The sequence below is a fragment of the Ammodytes marinus genome (genome assembly GCF_949987685.1).
Source record: "Ammodytes marinus genome assembly, chromosome: 19".
Taxonomy (NCBI): domain Eukaryota; kingdom Metazoa; phylum Chordata; class Actinopteri; order Uranoscopiformes; family Ammodytidae; genus Ammodytes; species Ammodytes marinus.
Window position 1 is genome coordinate 25,151,971 of NC_137223.1, and position 13,810 is coordinate 25,165,780.

The 13,810-nt window shown below is 39.2% G+C and overlaps 1 protein-coding gene across 3 annotated transcripts in view; it reads right to left on the minus strand.

The window, feature by feature from the left end:
* xrn2 (5'-3' exoribonuclease 2) overlaps positions 1-13,810 on the minus strand; it is a 42,268-nt gene that overhangs the window by 15,837 nt on the left and 12,621 nt on the right. For 2 of the 3 annotated variants that reach the window (XM_080047357.1, XM_080047359.1), the window contains exons 16-25: positions 13,732-13,776; positions 12,717-12,814; positions 9,531-9,666; positions 4,610-4,717; positions 3,256-3,345; positions 2,429-2,501; positions 1,917-2,000; positions 1,227-1,324; positions 388-467; positions 224-280 (exon numbers count right to left, since the gene is read on the minus strand). In XM_080047357.1, the coding sequence (XP_079903483.1) occupies positions 224-280; positions 388-467; positions 1,227-1,324; positions 1,917-2,000; positions 2,429-2,501; positions 3,256-3,345; positions 4,610-4,717; positions 9,531-9,666; positions 12,717-12,814; positions 13,732-13,776 (869 nt within the window). The remainder of the gene's footprint in view (positions 1-223; positions 281-387; positions 468-1,226; positions 1,325-1,916; positions 2,001-2,428; positions 2,502-3,255; positions 3,346-4,609; positions 4,718-9,530; positions 9,667-12,716; positions 12,815-13,731; positions 13,777-13,810) is intronic. The other variant, XM_080047358.1, reaches the window with a different exon arrangement.

Consider the following 13,810-nt stretch of genomic DNA (forward strand, 5'->3'; position numbering starts at 1 on the left):
TTTTTGGTATTTTTATGCTTTATTGATAGTGTAGAGACAGAGTTGAAATGGGGCAGAGAGGGGAGTGACATGCAGAGAACGACCGCGGGCTGGAATCGAACCCGGGTCCGCTGCTGGCCGAGGCCCACGGGGGGGGGGGGACGCCCTACCAACTGAGCTAAGGGCGCCCTCTTTATATTTGTGCTTTGATTCAACCCGTTACTTGATGATATTCGGTCCTTACCCGATGGAATTGTTCTGTGCGATGTCCCGCAGCAATGGGATGGGTGACGCCACTACCCTGAAAGACAAATGTCAAAAACAATTAATTTACGTTCGACACGGGGACTCTTACAATAGGTATAGAGTAAAATGTATTTAAGTGTGAATAAATAATGAGTTCCTTACTTGTCTGGTAGAATTGGGTTGTCGTCCAGATTTAACGTCCCAAGGATTCCATGGCACAACTCTGGAGGGATGTCGGTGTCCTAAAAAGAGATCAAATGTGGCGTGATTACAACATAAACCCTGCGTTCCAATCCCCATCCTTCCATACTATTCAGTATGCCGGAAAAAGATTTAGGATGTCCCAATACATGCACGTCAATTGTAGTATGCTGAAAATACATAAATGCCCCACTAACTCCAATAGCATTTTGGAGTATTCGTCTTTATTCTCGACATTTCTCGACTTAATGAAAAAAATAAAAAAAAATAAATGATTTTTCTTTTCTCTCCTGTGGCCCTCAAACTCTTCTGTACTTTAGTGTGTAGTGTAGTAAAAAGAAAAAGTATGTGATTTGGAACACAGGGATTGTGTGCATGTTATTGGTTCTCAAGTATGTCAACATAAAAACTGCATTTCCCATCAGCCACTCTGTTTCCTGTCTTAAAGGCTGTTAGAGGATAATTTCAAAATAAAAATAAAATAATCTAAAAAATAATATCCAGATACCTAGACGTACAGCAGAAGGAATAAAATCCATGAGCCATCACTGAAGGCTTTACCTCATGTAGATGGCGATGCACCGACAGTGTTGTTGTAATAACTCAGAATTCCTCATGGGGGGCGACAGAAGTTACACACTATAACTTTAACGCTTAGTCAAACTGAATTCTGGATAACTGCAGCTATTATCCATGATTCAAGTTACAGATATATAGAGGTTGTTTTTGGGGGTGACAGAAGTTACGCACTATAGCTTTATTGTGACGGGGATTTTACTTTTATTTAGATTTTTCTTTACCTCGTTGGACTCAGTGCGATAGAGTTCGTGGATGAAGTCGAACAGCGGGTGAGATTTCCCCAGAAACAACACGTCACTTCCAAGACTGTTTCTCTTCACTGCAACAGATACAAGACGACAGATGAGGTCAGGGACGAATATAGCGTTAAATATTCATAATTAATTAAATAATAAGAAAATAATAATGGTATTGGATTTTAATATTTTCGATTAAAATAGTTATGGTAAATGGACTTGACTTATATGGCGTGTTTTAGCCGATTTTCTCAGCTCCAAAGCGCTTTACATTTCTTACCACATTCACCCATTCATACACACACTCATACACCGATGGCAGTAGCTGCCATGCAATGCGCTCTCTGAACCATCGTGAGCAATGTGGGGTTCAGTGTCTCTTTGCCCAGGGACACTCGGACATGTGGCGGGGAGACGGGGGATCGAACCTCCGACCCTGCAATCCAGTGGACGACCGAACCGCCCTACACACTTCACCACCGCCCCAGTTATGAACATGTTGCAGTCAAATACTGGTGCAGAAGTGTTAAAACCTCTCAACTATATAAAAAGGAAAATTTCTTCTCATTTATATTTTAGAATAAATAGCCTTCAAAAACTAACAGCCTCAGCATATAGACAGCTTTTGTTACAGAGAGTAAAGTTCATAAAAATATAAACTTATAAAATACTCACGCTCCTCTGGTGAGAGGTCGGGATAGACGTTGTCCAGCGCCGCCCACAGCCGACGCTCGTCCACAAACGGCAACAAGGCCACACCTTCAGGAGAGGAGCACAAGGACATGAATTAACCCTCTTGGAAGTGTGTGTGTGTGTGTGTGAGCCTGCCCCAGTGTGTGTGTTAAAGTGTGTGTGTGTGTGTGTGTGTGTGCGTGTGCGTGTTAAAGTAAGTGTGTGTGTGTGTGTGTGTGTGTGTGTGCAATCTCAAATCCATTCATAAAGAGAGTAGATGTGGATAATCTAATGAAAAAAATAAATAAAAAATTAGATAAGCCTAAAACAATATTAGTATGTTTTGCAGGCTGGCAAGTTTGAGGAGAAACAGTAAGTATTCCCCTTAAACTCCAATGCTCTTAGACTTCATCCCAAAACGTTTGAAGGCAAGTCGAGCTCAATGAAATGCCCCAACAAGTTAAATAAGTAAAACTGCTGGAACGAAACTGTTCTGCATTGGGAAAGTGACTCACCCTGCCAGGCGTATTTCTTGCCGTTGAGATCGATCGCAAAGTCGTCGGGGTAGAAGTCGATGATTGAAGATTCCTGTGATCAAAAGAAGAAAGTTACAGACTTAAACTACAAACTTGCAAAACAAAATGAGTCTGATTTTAGGCCACGGTTAACTGAAAACTACTAGGCTGCATTTAAAAACTTTCCTAATGTAGGAAAATGTTTGAAATTAAATCGAATTGAAAATGTTTTTTTGAAAAGAAACTGTCCAGAAGATGACGCAGCTCATTTTAGGCCCACGGTTAACTGAAAACTACTCGACTGCATTTGAAAAGAGCCTGTTGCAGGAGAAATTTGTATTGTTGGGGCATTTTGAAACTCCTACATGAAGCATTTTTCTTTACTGCAAGGCATGGCTACCAAATATAACTTAAAGACCTACTTCACCGGTTGGAATATGAAGGTGTATTGAACTCGGAGATCCTATGTAGTATAAATGTGCAAAAAAAATTAAATCGGATCATCCTAGCCTGAGAAAAGGCAGAAAGAGTGTTTTACGGTCTCACTGTCTAACCCTACATTTTCCTTCTTGTGACATCACAGTAAGGGCTAGGATTAACAGGACAGCTGGGCCAAGGGAAGACTGAGGGAAGAAAAACCTCATTCATTATATTATAATAGTGATTTTATAATGATAGAACGCTGGTTCCGTATGGGTGAAGTATTCCTTTAAAGTCATGTAAACAGCAGCTTTAATCGGAGGGACTCTAATTTAGTCCCAGTCTTGACTTTTTAAAAAGAACCTTTAAATTGTCACAATAATGTCTAAATATCTCTTCAAACTCACCGGACTGCTCATGAGATTTCTCCAAGTCTCTGGGAGGAAGTTTCCACTGGCGGCGGGGAACACTCCCATCAACTGCTCCAGAGGCTTGAACTAAACACACACACACACACACACACACACACACACACACACACACACACACACACACACACACACACACACACACACACACACACACACACACACACACACACACACACACACACACACACACACACAAACAAACAAACAAACAAACAAACAAATTAATAAAAACGTGTAAGGCCGTTAAGTTTGTCCGTTCTGAGCTACTGTAGAAACATGGCGGTGCAACATGGCGGCCTCAGCGCACCGCTCCTATGTAGATATAAAAGGCTCATTCTAAGGTCATAAAACAAGTGACATACTTATGAATATTATATTGCATTTCTACCCGGTCTGTTCTGAAAAATGACAATAAATTCTACACACTGTACCTTAAATATTTAATATTCCTTAAACCTGCAGTGTGTAGAATTTTGGGTTTTATTTCCTAGCAGATTTTGTAGAAAGTAATAAAAATATCCATAAGTACATTTAATTTAGTGCATAATTGCTGACATTTTTTTTATTTTATATTTATTTTTTCCTTAGAAAGGGTCTCATATATGTCCATATTTCTGCATATTTTGGACCAAGGCCTTGTCACCGCCATTTTGAAAGTGTCATAGTTGGAATGTCATCAGGTGCATTGTTTAAAATTTAGAATTGTTCTTGTCCTTGAAGGCCACTGTAACTTCTGTTATTATTCTAAAGGGTTGGGGTTACCCAGGGAGCGTTGCATTCTAGAACTTTGGAGAACTTTCTTGATGATGTCATATTACACACTGCACCTTTAAGAACAGGTATCAGACATGTTACATGTCAAAAAGATAATCCCGAATTTTTTAATCTTTTTTGTAATATTAATTTCTACAATGGCGTGGATGGCGATTGACCTCAAGTCACATCATTCAGAGTTAAGTGGCATTTTGATTGGAGCAACATATTCAACAAGCTTTTATTATAAACATCTTTATTTTTATTTAAAGGCCTACTTCACCGGTTTGAATATGAAGGTGTATTGAATTCTGAGATCCTATGTAGTATAAATGTGCAAAAAAAAAAAAAAAAAATCGGTTCATCCTAGCCTGAGAAAAGGCAGAAAGAGTGTTTTTTTTAATATTTCTCTTTCTCGTGACATCACAGCAAGAGAAATATAGGGTTAAAAAAAAAACGTACTTTGTAAATATTACTGTGATGTCACAGTAAAAGACACAAGGATCTCAGAATTCAATACACCTTCATATTCAAACCGGTGAAGTAGGCCTTTAAGTCAAAGTGTTATGATTCTCACCGGTTTGGTTCCCTTCTCAAAGTCTGTGAACATTCCTTTGATGTCTTTGAAGTCGGAGGCAAACGGGGCGTAGTGGAACGGGAAATACCACTTCCAGGAGGCGCAGCCCTGAAGAGAGAGACACACAGGCAAAACAAGATGTTAATATTGATCTCTGTAGGCATGGGTGGATTCCGGTTTCAAGGTATCACATGGTTTGAAAAGTCAAAGTTTCGGGGGCGCTCCGGTGGCGTAGTAAATCCGGACCCGTGGACCTTTACTGCAGGTCATCCCCCCCCCCACCCCCCTCTCCCCATTTCAACCCTGTACTATCTAATTAAGCTTTAAAATGCCAAAAAATTATCTTAATAAAAAAAAGTTCCAAAACCAGCATTATTTTCAGTCATACTGTTCTAAGGTATTACTTCTTGATGTTCAGAATATTTTTCATGTCGTTTTCAAAATTCAAATAAATAGTGTTTTAGTTGAGAAATTGTTAGCTAGAAAGGCCCCTTTTGTTTACATACCAGTTTACAGAGACTAGGCTGTGTATTAATACCAGAAGTTGTATTGCAGCAAACACAAGGTACAGAGGTTTTAAACCTTAGACAGGATATAATGAGATGGAAAAAAATATAAAATTACTCAAAGCAAAACCTTTCTTTGCCCTTTTTACACAGAAGTTCCTCTATAGCTTGAAGCTTAAAACCCAATCGGCTCAAACTAACGAAAGCGTTGCTGACATTTAAATATATCCTCTAGTCTCAATCCTGATCAGACAGTAATTCCCTGCGTTCCAATACCCATACTTCCCTACTATTTAGTATGCCAGAAAAAGATTTAGGATGTCCCAATACATGCACGTCAATTGTAGTATGCTGAACATACCTAAAATGCCCCACTAACTCCAATAGCAATTTGCAGTATTCGTCTTTATTCCTGACATTTCTTGACATAATGAAAAAAAAACTTCCTCATCTGATTTTTTTTTTAATCTCATGAGGCCCTAAACCTCTTCTGTACTTTAGTATGTAGTGTTGTAAAAAGAAAAAGTATGTGATTTGGAATGCAGGGAGAGTGTGTGTATAACAACTGTATATGTGAAACAGTCTCAACTCTAAACTCCCAAAATATATATATATTTTTTTTAATATTTTTTTTGCATTTGTATGCTTTATTGACAATGTAGAGAGAGTTGAAATGGGGCAGAGAGGGGAGTGACATGCAGAGAACGACCGCGGAAAGGTGCTACGAGGAACTTTTAAATATTTCTGAAACAGTCAAATGTTTTCCTCTGATGATCATAAATTACATGTAACAGCAAACGAGGCCATCAGTGCAAATAATGCTATTTTTATATTGTAGTTTTTCTTAATGACGTTGTCATGGGTACGCTTCACTTCCCACAAACCAACTCGGAGAAAATGTGTGTGCGTGCGTTTGTGAGAGAGTGGTTGAGTGTGTGCGTGTGTGTGTGTGCATGTGTGTGTGAGAGAGTGAGTGTCTGTGTGCGAGTCTGTGTGTGCAAGATATAGAGGTGTGTGAGTGTAAGAGTGCGTGTGTGTGCCAAGTGTGTGTGAGTGTAAGAGTGCTTGTGTAAGTGTGTGTGTGTGTGCAAGTGTGTATGTGAGTGAGACAGTATGTGAGTGTAAAAGCGCATGTCTGTCTGCATGTGTGTGTGTGTGTCACATCTCAGCCCAATCTCAGCGCTCTATTATTAAAGATGGTCATTCAGATGATAATATGGGGGACTTTACCATAATAAAAGCCTCCAAATGAGTCCACCACACTCACATAAATCGCACAAAATAATTTATGTTAATACGACCAAAATGTTTTGTCCCGACCAGAAATGCATTTGTGACTGTGTGTTCGTCCCGGGTTAAAGACCACAAACGGGAAAAAAAAACAATACATTAAAAAACTGTCTCTGTCTTCTTTCATAAGATAATAATCAAGGGAAATGGTGTGTATTGTATGCCGTGATGATTTAATCATAGTGTGTTACTGTCTTGAAACACATCTGATGCCTCATTCAGGGCTGCAAACAACAGATACTTATTCTTATCATTAAAAACAGTGTTAATGGGAAGCGCTCCGGTGGTGTAGTGGATAGAGTGTGTACCATATTGGCTCAGGCCTTCGTTGCAGTGGTCGTGGGTTCAAATCCGACCCGTGGACCTTTACTGCACGTCATCCCCCCCCCCCCCCCCTCTCTCTCTCTCTCTCTCTCTCTCTCTCTCTGTCTCCCCATTTCAACTCTGTACTGTCTAATATTTGTAATTTATTTTTTTCTTAATTTAGTTTAAGTCGACAGCAACGAAACCTAGGAAGCTTAGTTCTTCTTTCTTATTTGCTACAATTAATATGTTATGACTTAAATTATCTATTTAAAAAAAATTATGTAATGCTGCTGATGAAGTGGATGCCATTAAAATCTCTTATGGAATTAGTTTAATGGTATAAAAAAAAAAAAAAAAAAGTAATTGACCAGGTACCATCAGTAAGACTAGTCTGATTATATGAGGTCGAAAATAAGGAATTAAAAAAACAGGGTTGCTATCATTGTTTTTTTTTTATCTTTTTTTCCCTAACATTTTTCAAAAATAAAATGTTATGGGGACGCCCTTAGCTCAGTTGGTAGGGCGTCCCCCCCCCCCATGGGCCTCGGCCAGCAGCGGACCCGGGTTTTATTCCAGCCCGCGGTCGTTCTCTGCATGTCACTCCCCTCTCTGCCCCATTTCAACTCTGTCTCTACACTATCAATAAAGCATAAAAATACAAAAATAAAATAAAAAATCCAAATAAAAAAACGGATTTGCAACACACCTAATATTTCCAATCACCTTTAAAACCACCAAACAAAGTGTGTATCCTCAGTATTTTGGCTGCACCCTGATCATTAGGTGAGGTGTGTAATGTGTATGCGTGATCATAACTCTAGAACGCCGTGAATGTGTGTCAGACTATTACAGACACGTTTCAATGTCCGCAGAGGGGGACCAGGGTAATAAATTCATACACATCTGCCCCACGAGACAGGGGGCTTTTGAATTGGGGCTAGAGGCAACACACAGACACACACACTGAGAGAGAAACACACACAGTCTTTAACACACACACACACACACACACACAAACACTGAGAGAGACACACACTGAGAGAGAGACACACACACACACACACACACACACACACAGACAAACACACAGACGAATACACACACACTGAGACACAAACACACACACACACACACACTGAGGCACAAACACCCACACACACACACACACTGAGGCTGGAGGCATTTGGAGTCAACACAGGAGCGTGAATATACAAGGCTTACAATCAGGCTCACGAACAAAATCCCCACACGCACAAGGCTTCTTTCTGGAGGGCCCACAGCTGATTACTTCATTATTTCAATTTCAAAATAAAGCTCAATGGTTTACCACAATAAAAGAGATTTAGGGAATAATCTCAGTGCAAACAATAAGAGGAGATATGGAAGGCTAGAGCTGTGGAGGTTTATTTGCTGAAACACTTGATAGTTTAACGAGGTTCTTGACTTTAAAAAGGAAATATTTATCAAAGCATTAAGGGTATTTTTTGTAGGATTATTGGAGATCATGAAACTGAACTTGGTTTAAGAAATAAAACCCTTTTCAGCAGGTTTTTGGATATGTTAAACTAGATTTATTTTGAAGTGGAGTTCTGCATCAAACTAGATCATAGTCAATGGGAATACTTATTTTCATAACAGGGAAAGTCATGGAGGCACCTCTAGACATGTGGTATATGTACAACTTTTACAAGAGCTGGATTTGTTTTTCAAATGACACGTTTGCCTTCTTTTCTTTATGGCTAAGTTGTTGTACTGAACTGTGATAAAAATCCTTATTTATCAGCCTTCCCCATATTGGAAAAGGAGATGACAGCAAATGCTGACAGAAAAACAAAATGTAATGCTATTGAAATGAACTATTGCGAACAAAAATAAATGGTGGGAGTTTAGTAGTAGCCTGCACCCTGCGTGGGTGAATTACTCTAACTATCAGGAGCAGTTCAGGGTTCAGTGTCTCTTTGCCCAGGGACACTTGGACATGTGGCGGGGAGACGGGGGATTGAACCACCAATCCTGCAGTTGCGGGTCGACCACCCTACACACTGATCTACACCCCCCTGTATGAGTGCATATTAATCAATGTGTTGCTGGTAGGGGTGAGTAAAAACATCGATTCTCCGATGCATTGCGATTCTCTCTCGAACGATTCCGAATCGATTCATAAAAGTTAATAATCGATTCATTAAAAAAAAAAAAAAAAAAAAAAAAAAAAAATCTTTTTTTACTAGTATTTAATATTAGTATTTCCTGCGCCACTGCGCATGCACACCACACAAGTGCGAGTTGTTAAAAGTGGCGACAAAAGGGCAGAGAGCAGCAAACCCATATGACCTGCACTGGCTTTGTGTCTGTTTACGTTTTTGTATGAGAGCTGAATTCCAATACAGCACTTTTTTTTTTCACTTTTGTACACCTTATACTGGTATTGTGCTAATGTTTTATTTGTTACCAGAAATGAAGGCCCCTGGTTCTTATGTGTTATTAGTGTTCAAAGGTGTCATGTGAGAAAGAAAGAAATACTGTACATGATTTAAATACATTACATTTAATACAGCACTGTCAATTGTGCTGATGTTATGTTACAATTTCCAAGAGGAGAGAGTTATACCATGGCTGTTTGTTCACAAGGCATAAAATTAAATAGATAATTATTTAAATGAAATTTTAATTATTTTACTCTTTCTTGTGCATTTCTACTTGATACTGAATCGATATCGAAGCATTTCAATCAATATCGAAATCGAATCGTGACTTAATGAATCGAAATCGAATCGTGAGATTCTTGACAATACCCAGCCCTAGTTGCTGGTGAGTGTTACCTGGTAGTAGTAGCGCAGCACCCAGCACAGACCCTCCACGTAGGACTTCACCACTCTCTTCCTGAAGTCTTCATCCGTCACCTCCACGTCAAACTTGGTCTTGTAGTATCTCTGCTTCCAGCCGTCCTCCCACAGCCTAAAACACACACACACACACACACACACACACACACACACACACACACACACACACACACACACACACACACGGTTAGAGTCATACAGTCTATTATACTCTCCGTTATCTAAAGGACTTAAGGTGCAGTGTGTAATATGACATCATCAAGAAAGTTCTACAAAGTTCTAGAATGCAACGCTCCCTGGGTAACCCCAACCCTTTAGAGTAATAACAGAAGCTACAGTGGCCTTCAAGGACAAGAACAATTCTAAATTTTAAACAATGCACCTGATGACATTCCAACTACACTTTCAAGATGGCGGCACTAGGCCTTGGTCCAAAATATGCAGAAATATGGACATAATGAGACCCTTTCTAAGGGGAAAAATAATAATTCAAAACATTTTTTTCAGCTATTATGCACTAAATTAAATGTACTTATGGATATTATAATTACTTTCTACAAAATCTGCTAGGAAATAAAACCCAAAATTCTACACACTGCAGGTTTAAATCAGTAGATATTATCATTGATACCTGGCTCTAAAAAAAACTGAATTATGCCCAATGATAGCTGTTTATAATGTAGCTTGATGTCGCTCAACAGTCTTTGGAATCTACTGTCTTGATTCTGTGGCTTTTAAAGTTATAGTGTGTAACTTCTGTCGCCCCCAGGAGGACTTCTGAGTAATTACTAACAACACTGTCGGTGCATCGCCATCTACACGAGGTAAAGCCTTCGGTGATGGCTCATGGGTTTTATACCTTCTGCTGTACGTCCAGGTTTTTTCTAAGCAGTAGAATCAACAACTGAAACATTTCTTGGGCTCTTTTTGGGGATTTTTCTGAGCTCCTGCACCAGTGTCAGGGGGGGAGGGTGGGGGGACACCAGTTTGTAAACGCTGCCACACTGAGAAATACAGAGAGTTTTGTGGAGCTGATAGGCTTAATCAACTTTGTGCGTCAACTCGTTTGGGCGATGGCTTGAATGTAATCGACATTAATTTATATGAAAAAAGTTACGCACTTACACTTCAACCCCCTCACTTATATAGTTTGTGACATTGTAATGTAAATATATTCTCTTGTTGTGCCCAGATGTGTGTAGTGTAAATGTTCCTAAAGGATTCATTTGCGTATTAAAAATCAAAAGGTTTTTCTAGGACGCCTCTGACTCTGTTTTCTCAGTAGACTGAAAAGAAAAAACTACATTAAGTTCCTCTGAGCGGCTGGAAGAGTGTAATGGCTTTGACTCCTTTGATTTGGGTCGACGATGGCGTTCGGTGTATATATAATGAAAGCTGGGTTCGGTATCTCACTCACAACGTACACTCCCCTATACACACACACACACGCGCTTTCTCTCATACACATTCTCTCACTTACACACACAGTCTCTCTCACACACATACACATTCTCTCACTTACACACACACACACACACACGCACGCACGCGCGCTTTCTCTCATACACATTCTCTCACTTACACACACAGTCTCTCTCACACACATACACATTCTCTCACTTACACACACACACACAGTCTCTCTCACAGTCACACAAACTCTCTTACACTACACACTTTCACTCACACACACGGTCTCTCTCACCCACCCTCACACACACACACACACACACACACACACACACACACACACACTTACCCTTATACACACACGCACACACACACACTCGCTCCCACTTCCCTCCACACCTGATTAATATGGAGAGCAGGAATATTCCAGTAAATTCCTCTGTGACGCACTTGTTCAAAGCTGATAAATCCATCGAGCTAAATTGGTATTCATGGAGGCTTTCCTCTCAGGAGTCGCCGCTCCCCTTAGGCCGCTGTCTGTGTGTGTGTGTGTGTGTGTGTGTGTGAGTCAGCGCATGTGTGAGTGAGAGAGTGAGTGAGTGTGAGTGTTAATGTGTGTGTGTGTGTGTGTGTCAATGAGAGTTAGCGCGTGTGTGTTAATGTGTGTGTGTGTGTGTGAGTGTTGAAGAGCTGGCAGTGAGTTAACAGCTTGTGCAGCATTAATGAGTGCCTCTCTTCATGTTCATAGACTGAAGCTGATTTTTAAAGATGTATTTGAACAGATATGTTATTAAACTACATGCACACTATGTAATGGAACAGGAGTAGGGTATCATACTGTATGGAATGTAAAGCCCACTGAGGCAAATGTCTATTTGTGATATTGGGGTATACAAATAAAACTAATTTGATTTGATCCTTGTATTGAATGCATCCTGTTGCTTTACCATCAGGTTTCTTTGTCAGTAAAGAAATCATTTTAAATCATGTCTGATCAAGAAAGCAGAAATAAATGCATTTAATATCTCTGTGCCCTTTATCCTGTGCAGCTATAACATTAGCGTTATTGTGGATGTGCTACTCATAAATAACCTCACAGTCTGTATTAGTCAGCACTAGCATAACATCTTGCCCTGCGTTCCGAATCACATACTTTTTCTTTTTACTACACTACATACTTAAAGGCCTACTTCACCGGTTTGAATATGAAGGTGTATTGAATTCTGAGAACCTATGTAGTATAAATGTGCGAAAAAAATTGAAATCGGTTCATCCTAGCCTGAGTGTTTTTTTAACCCTATATTTCTCTTTCTCGTGACATCACAGAAAGAGAAATATAGGGTTAAAAAAAAACTTACTTTGTAAATATTACTGTGATGTCTTTTACTGTGACATCACAGTAATATTTACAAAGTACGTTTTTTTTAACCCTATATTTCTCTTTCTGTGATGTCACGAGAAAGAGAAATATAGGGTTAAAAAAAACACTCTTTCTGCCTTTTCTCAGGCTAGGATGAACCGATTTTAATTTTTTTTGCACATTTATACTACATAGGATCTCAGAATTCAATACACCTTCATATTCAAACCGGTGAAGTAGGCCTTTAAGTACAGAAGAGTTTTAGGGCCACAGACAGGAGAGAGGGAAAAAAAAATCAATCAGATAAGAAAGTCTCTCTCTTTCTAATAAAGCTTGAACTTAAAGTGAAAACCACTACACAACATAGCACCCCAGATATTCTGCCTTTTTACCTGACGACATCTTCTGGCTCTGGTTCACTGTCGCTGTCCTCAGCTTTCCTCTTCACTCCTCTGTCTGAGCTGCTGCTGTCGCTGGGGCCCGCAGACGACTGGGCAGGGACACAAAAGACCCATACAGACAATAAAATACATCCATAAAAGAAAATGTTCTAGATTTTTACGAGTTGTACCATATATTTTAGTTTATTTGCCAATTTATTTCAAAGATTAGTTTTTTTTTCTTTGTCTTGCCTTTAAAAAGTAATTTAGTAAATACTGGCTGTTTTTTTTTTTCACTTTGGGGAAAAATAATTGTTTGATGTCATGTCATGTCCAATAAAAATATTTTTGAAAAAATCCAGGACTATGATATTCATCTTCTGCCTCTTTACCTGGAGACGACTGGGCAGGGGAGAGAAGAGAATACAGGTCCAATAAATAGAATGCATTAAAGAAAATTAGATTTTTTTTATGAGTTGAATCATAGTAGTGGAGCGGGTAAGTGCTTATTTTCATCAGAATCTTTCAGTTGATGATACAAGCGTGAACATTGGCCTGAGCATTAGTCTCCATGGGTCACGGGACAAGAAAATTGTCCCAGACATTTGAAATTGTGAATATTTGAAAATGTCTCATTGAAATGTATTGATGGGTTTTTTCATAAAGAAATTTATATTTAAATTTTTTTTTTCTCTGACAATTTTCACGCTTGTATCACAAATTGAAAGATTGTAGCACCTAGCCGCTCCACTATATGTTTTAGTTAATTTGCCGTTTTATTTCAAAGATTAGAGGTTGTTCTTGTTCATCTTGCCTGTACAAAGTGTTTTCAAATGTCTATTCTTTGGGATTTATTGTGCGATAAAAAAAAATTAAAAAACACTGTGGATGCTGTTTTCTTTACATCTTTGTCAAAATCTAGGACTAAAAATTGTTCTATTCCTGACAAAGTATAGAGTCTGAAGTATGTTGTTAACGTGAGTCAAACCAAACAAAACCCACATGTTAGTGTGTTTTATGAGCTTACATTGCCCCCGTTCTTTATCATGGCTTTCAGGGACTGAGCAGCATCCTGGAGACACAAAATAAAAATAAAAGTTTCGTAA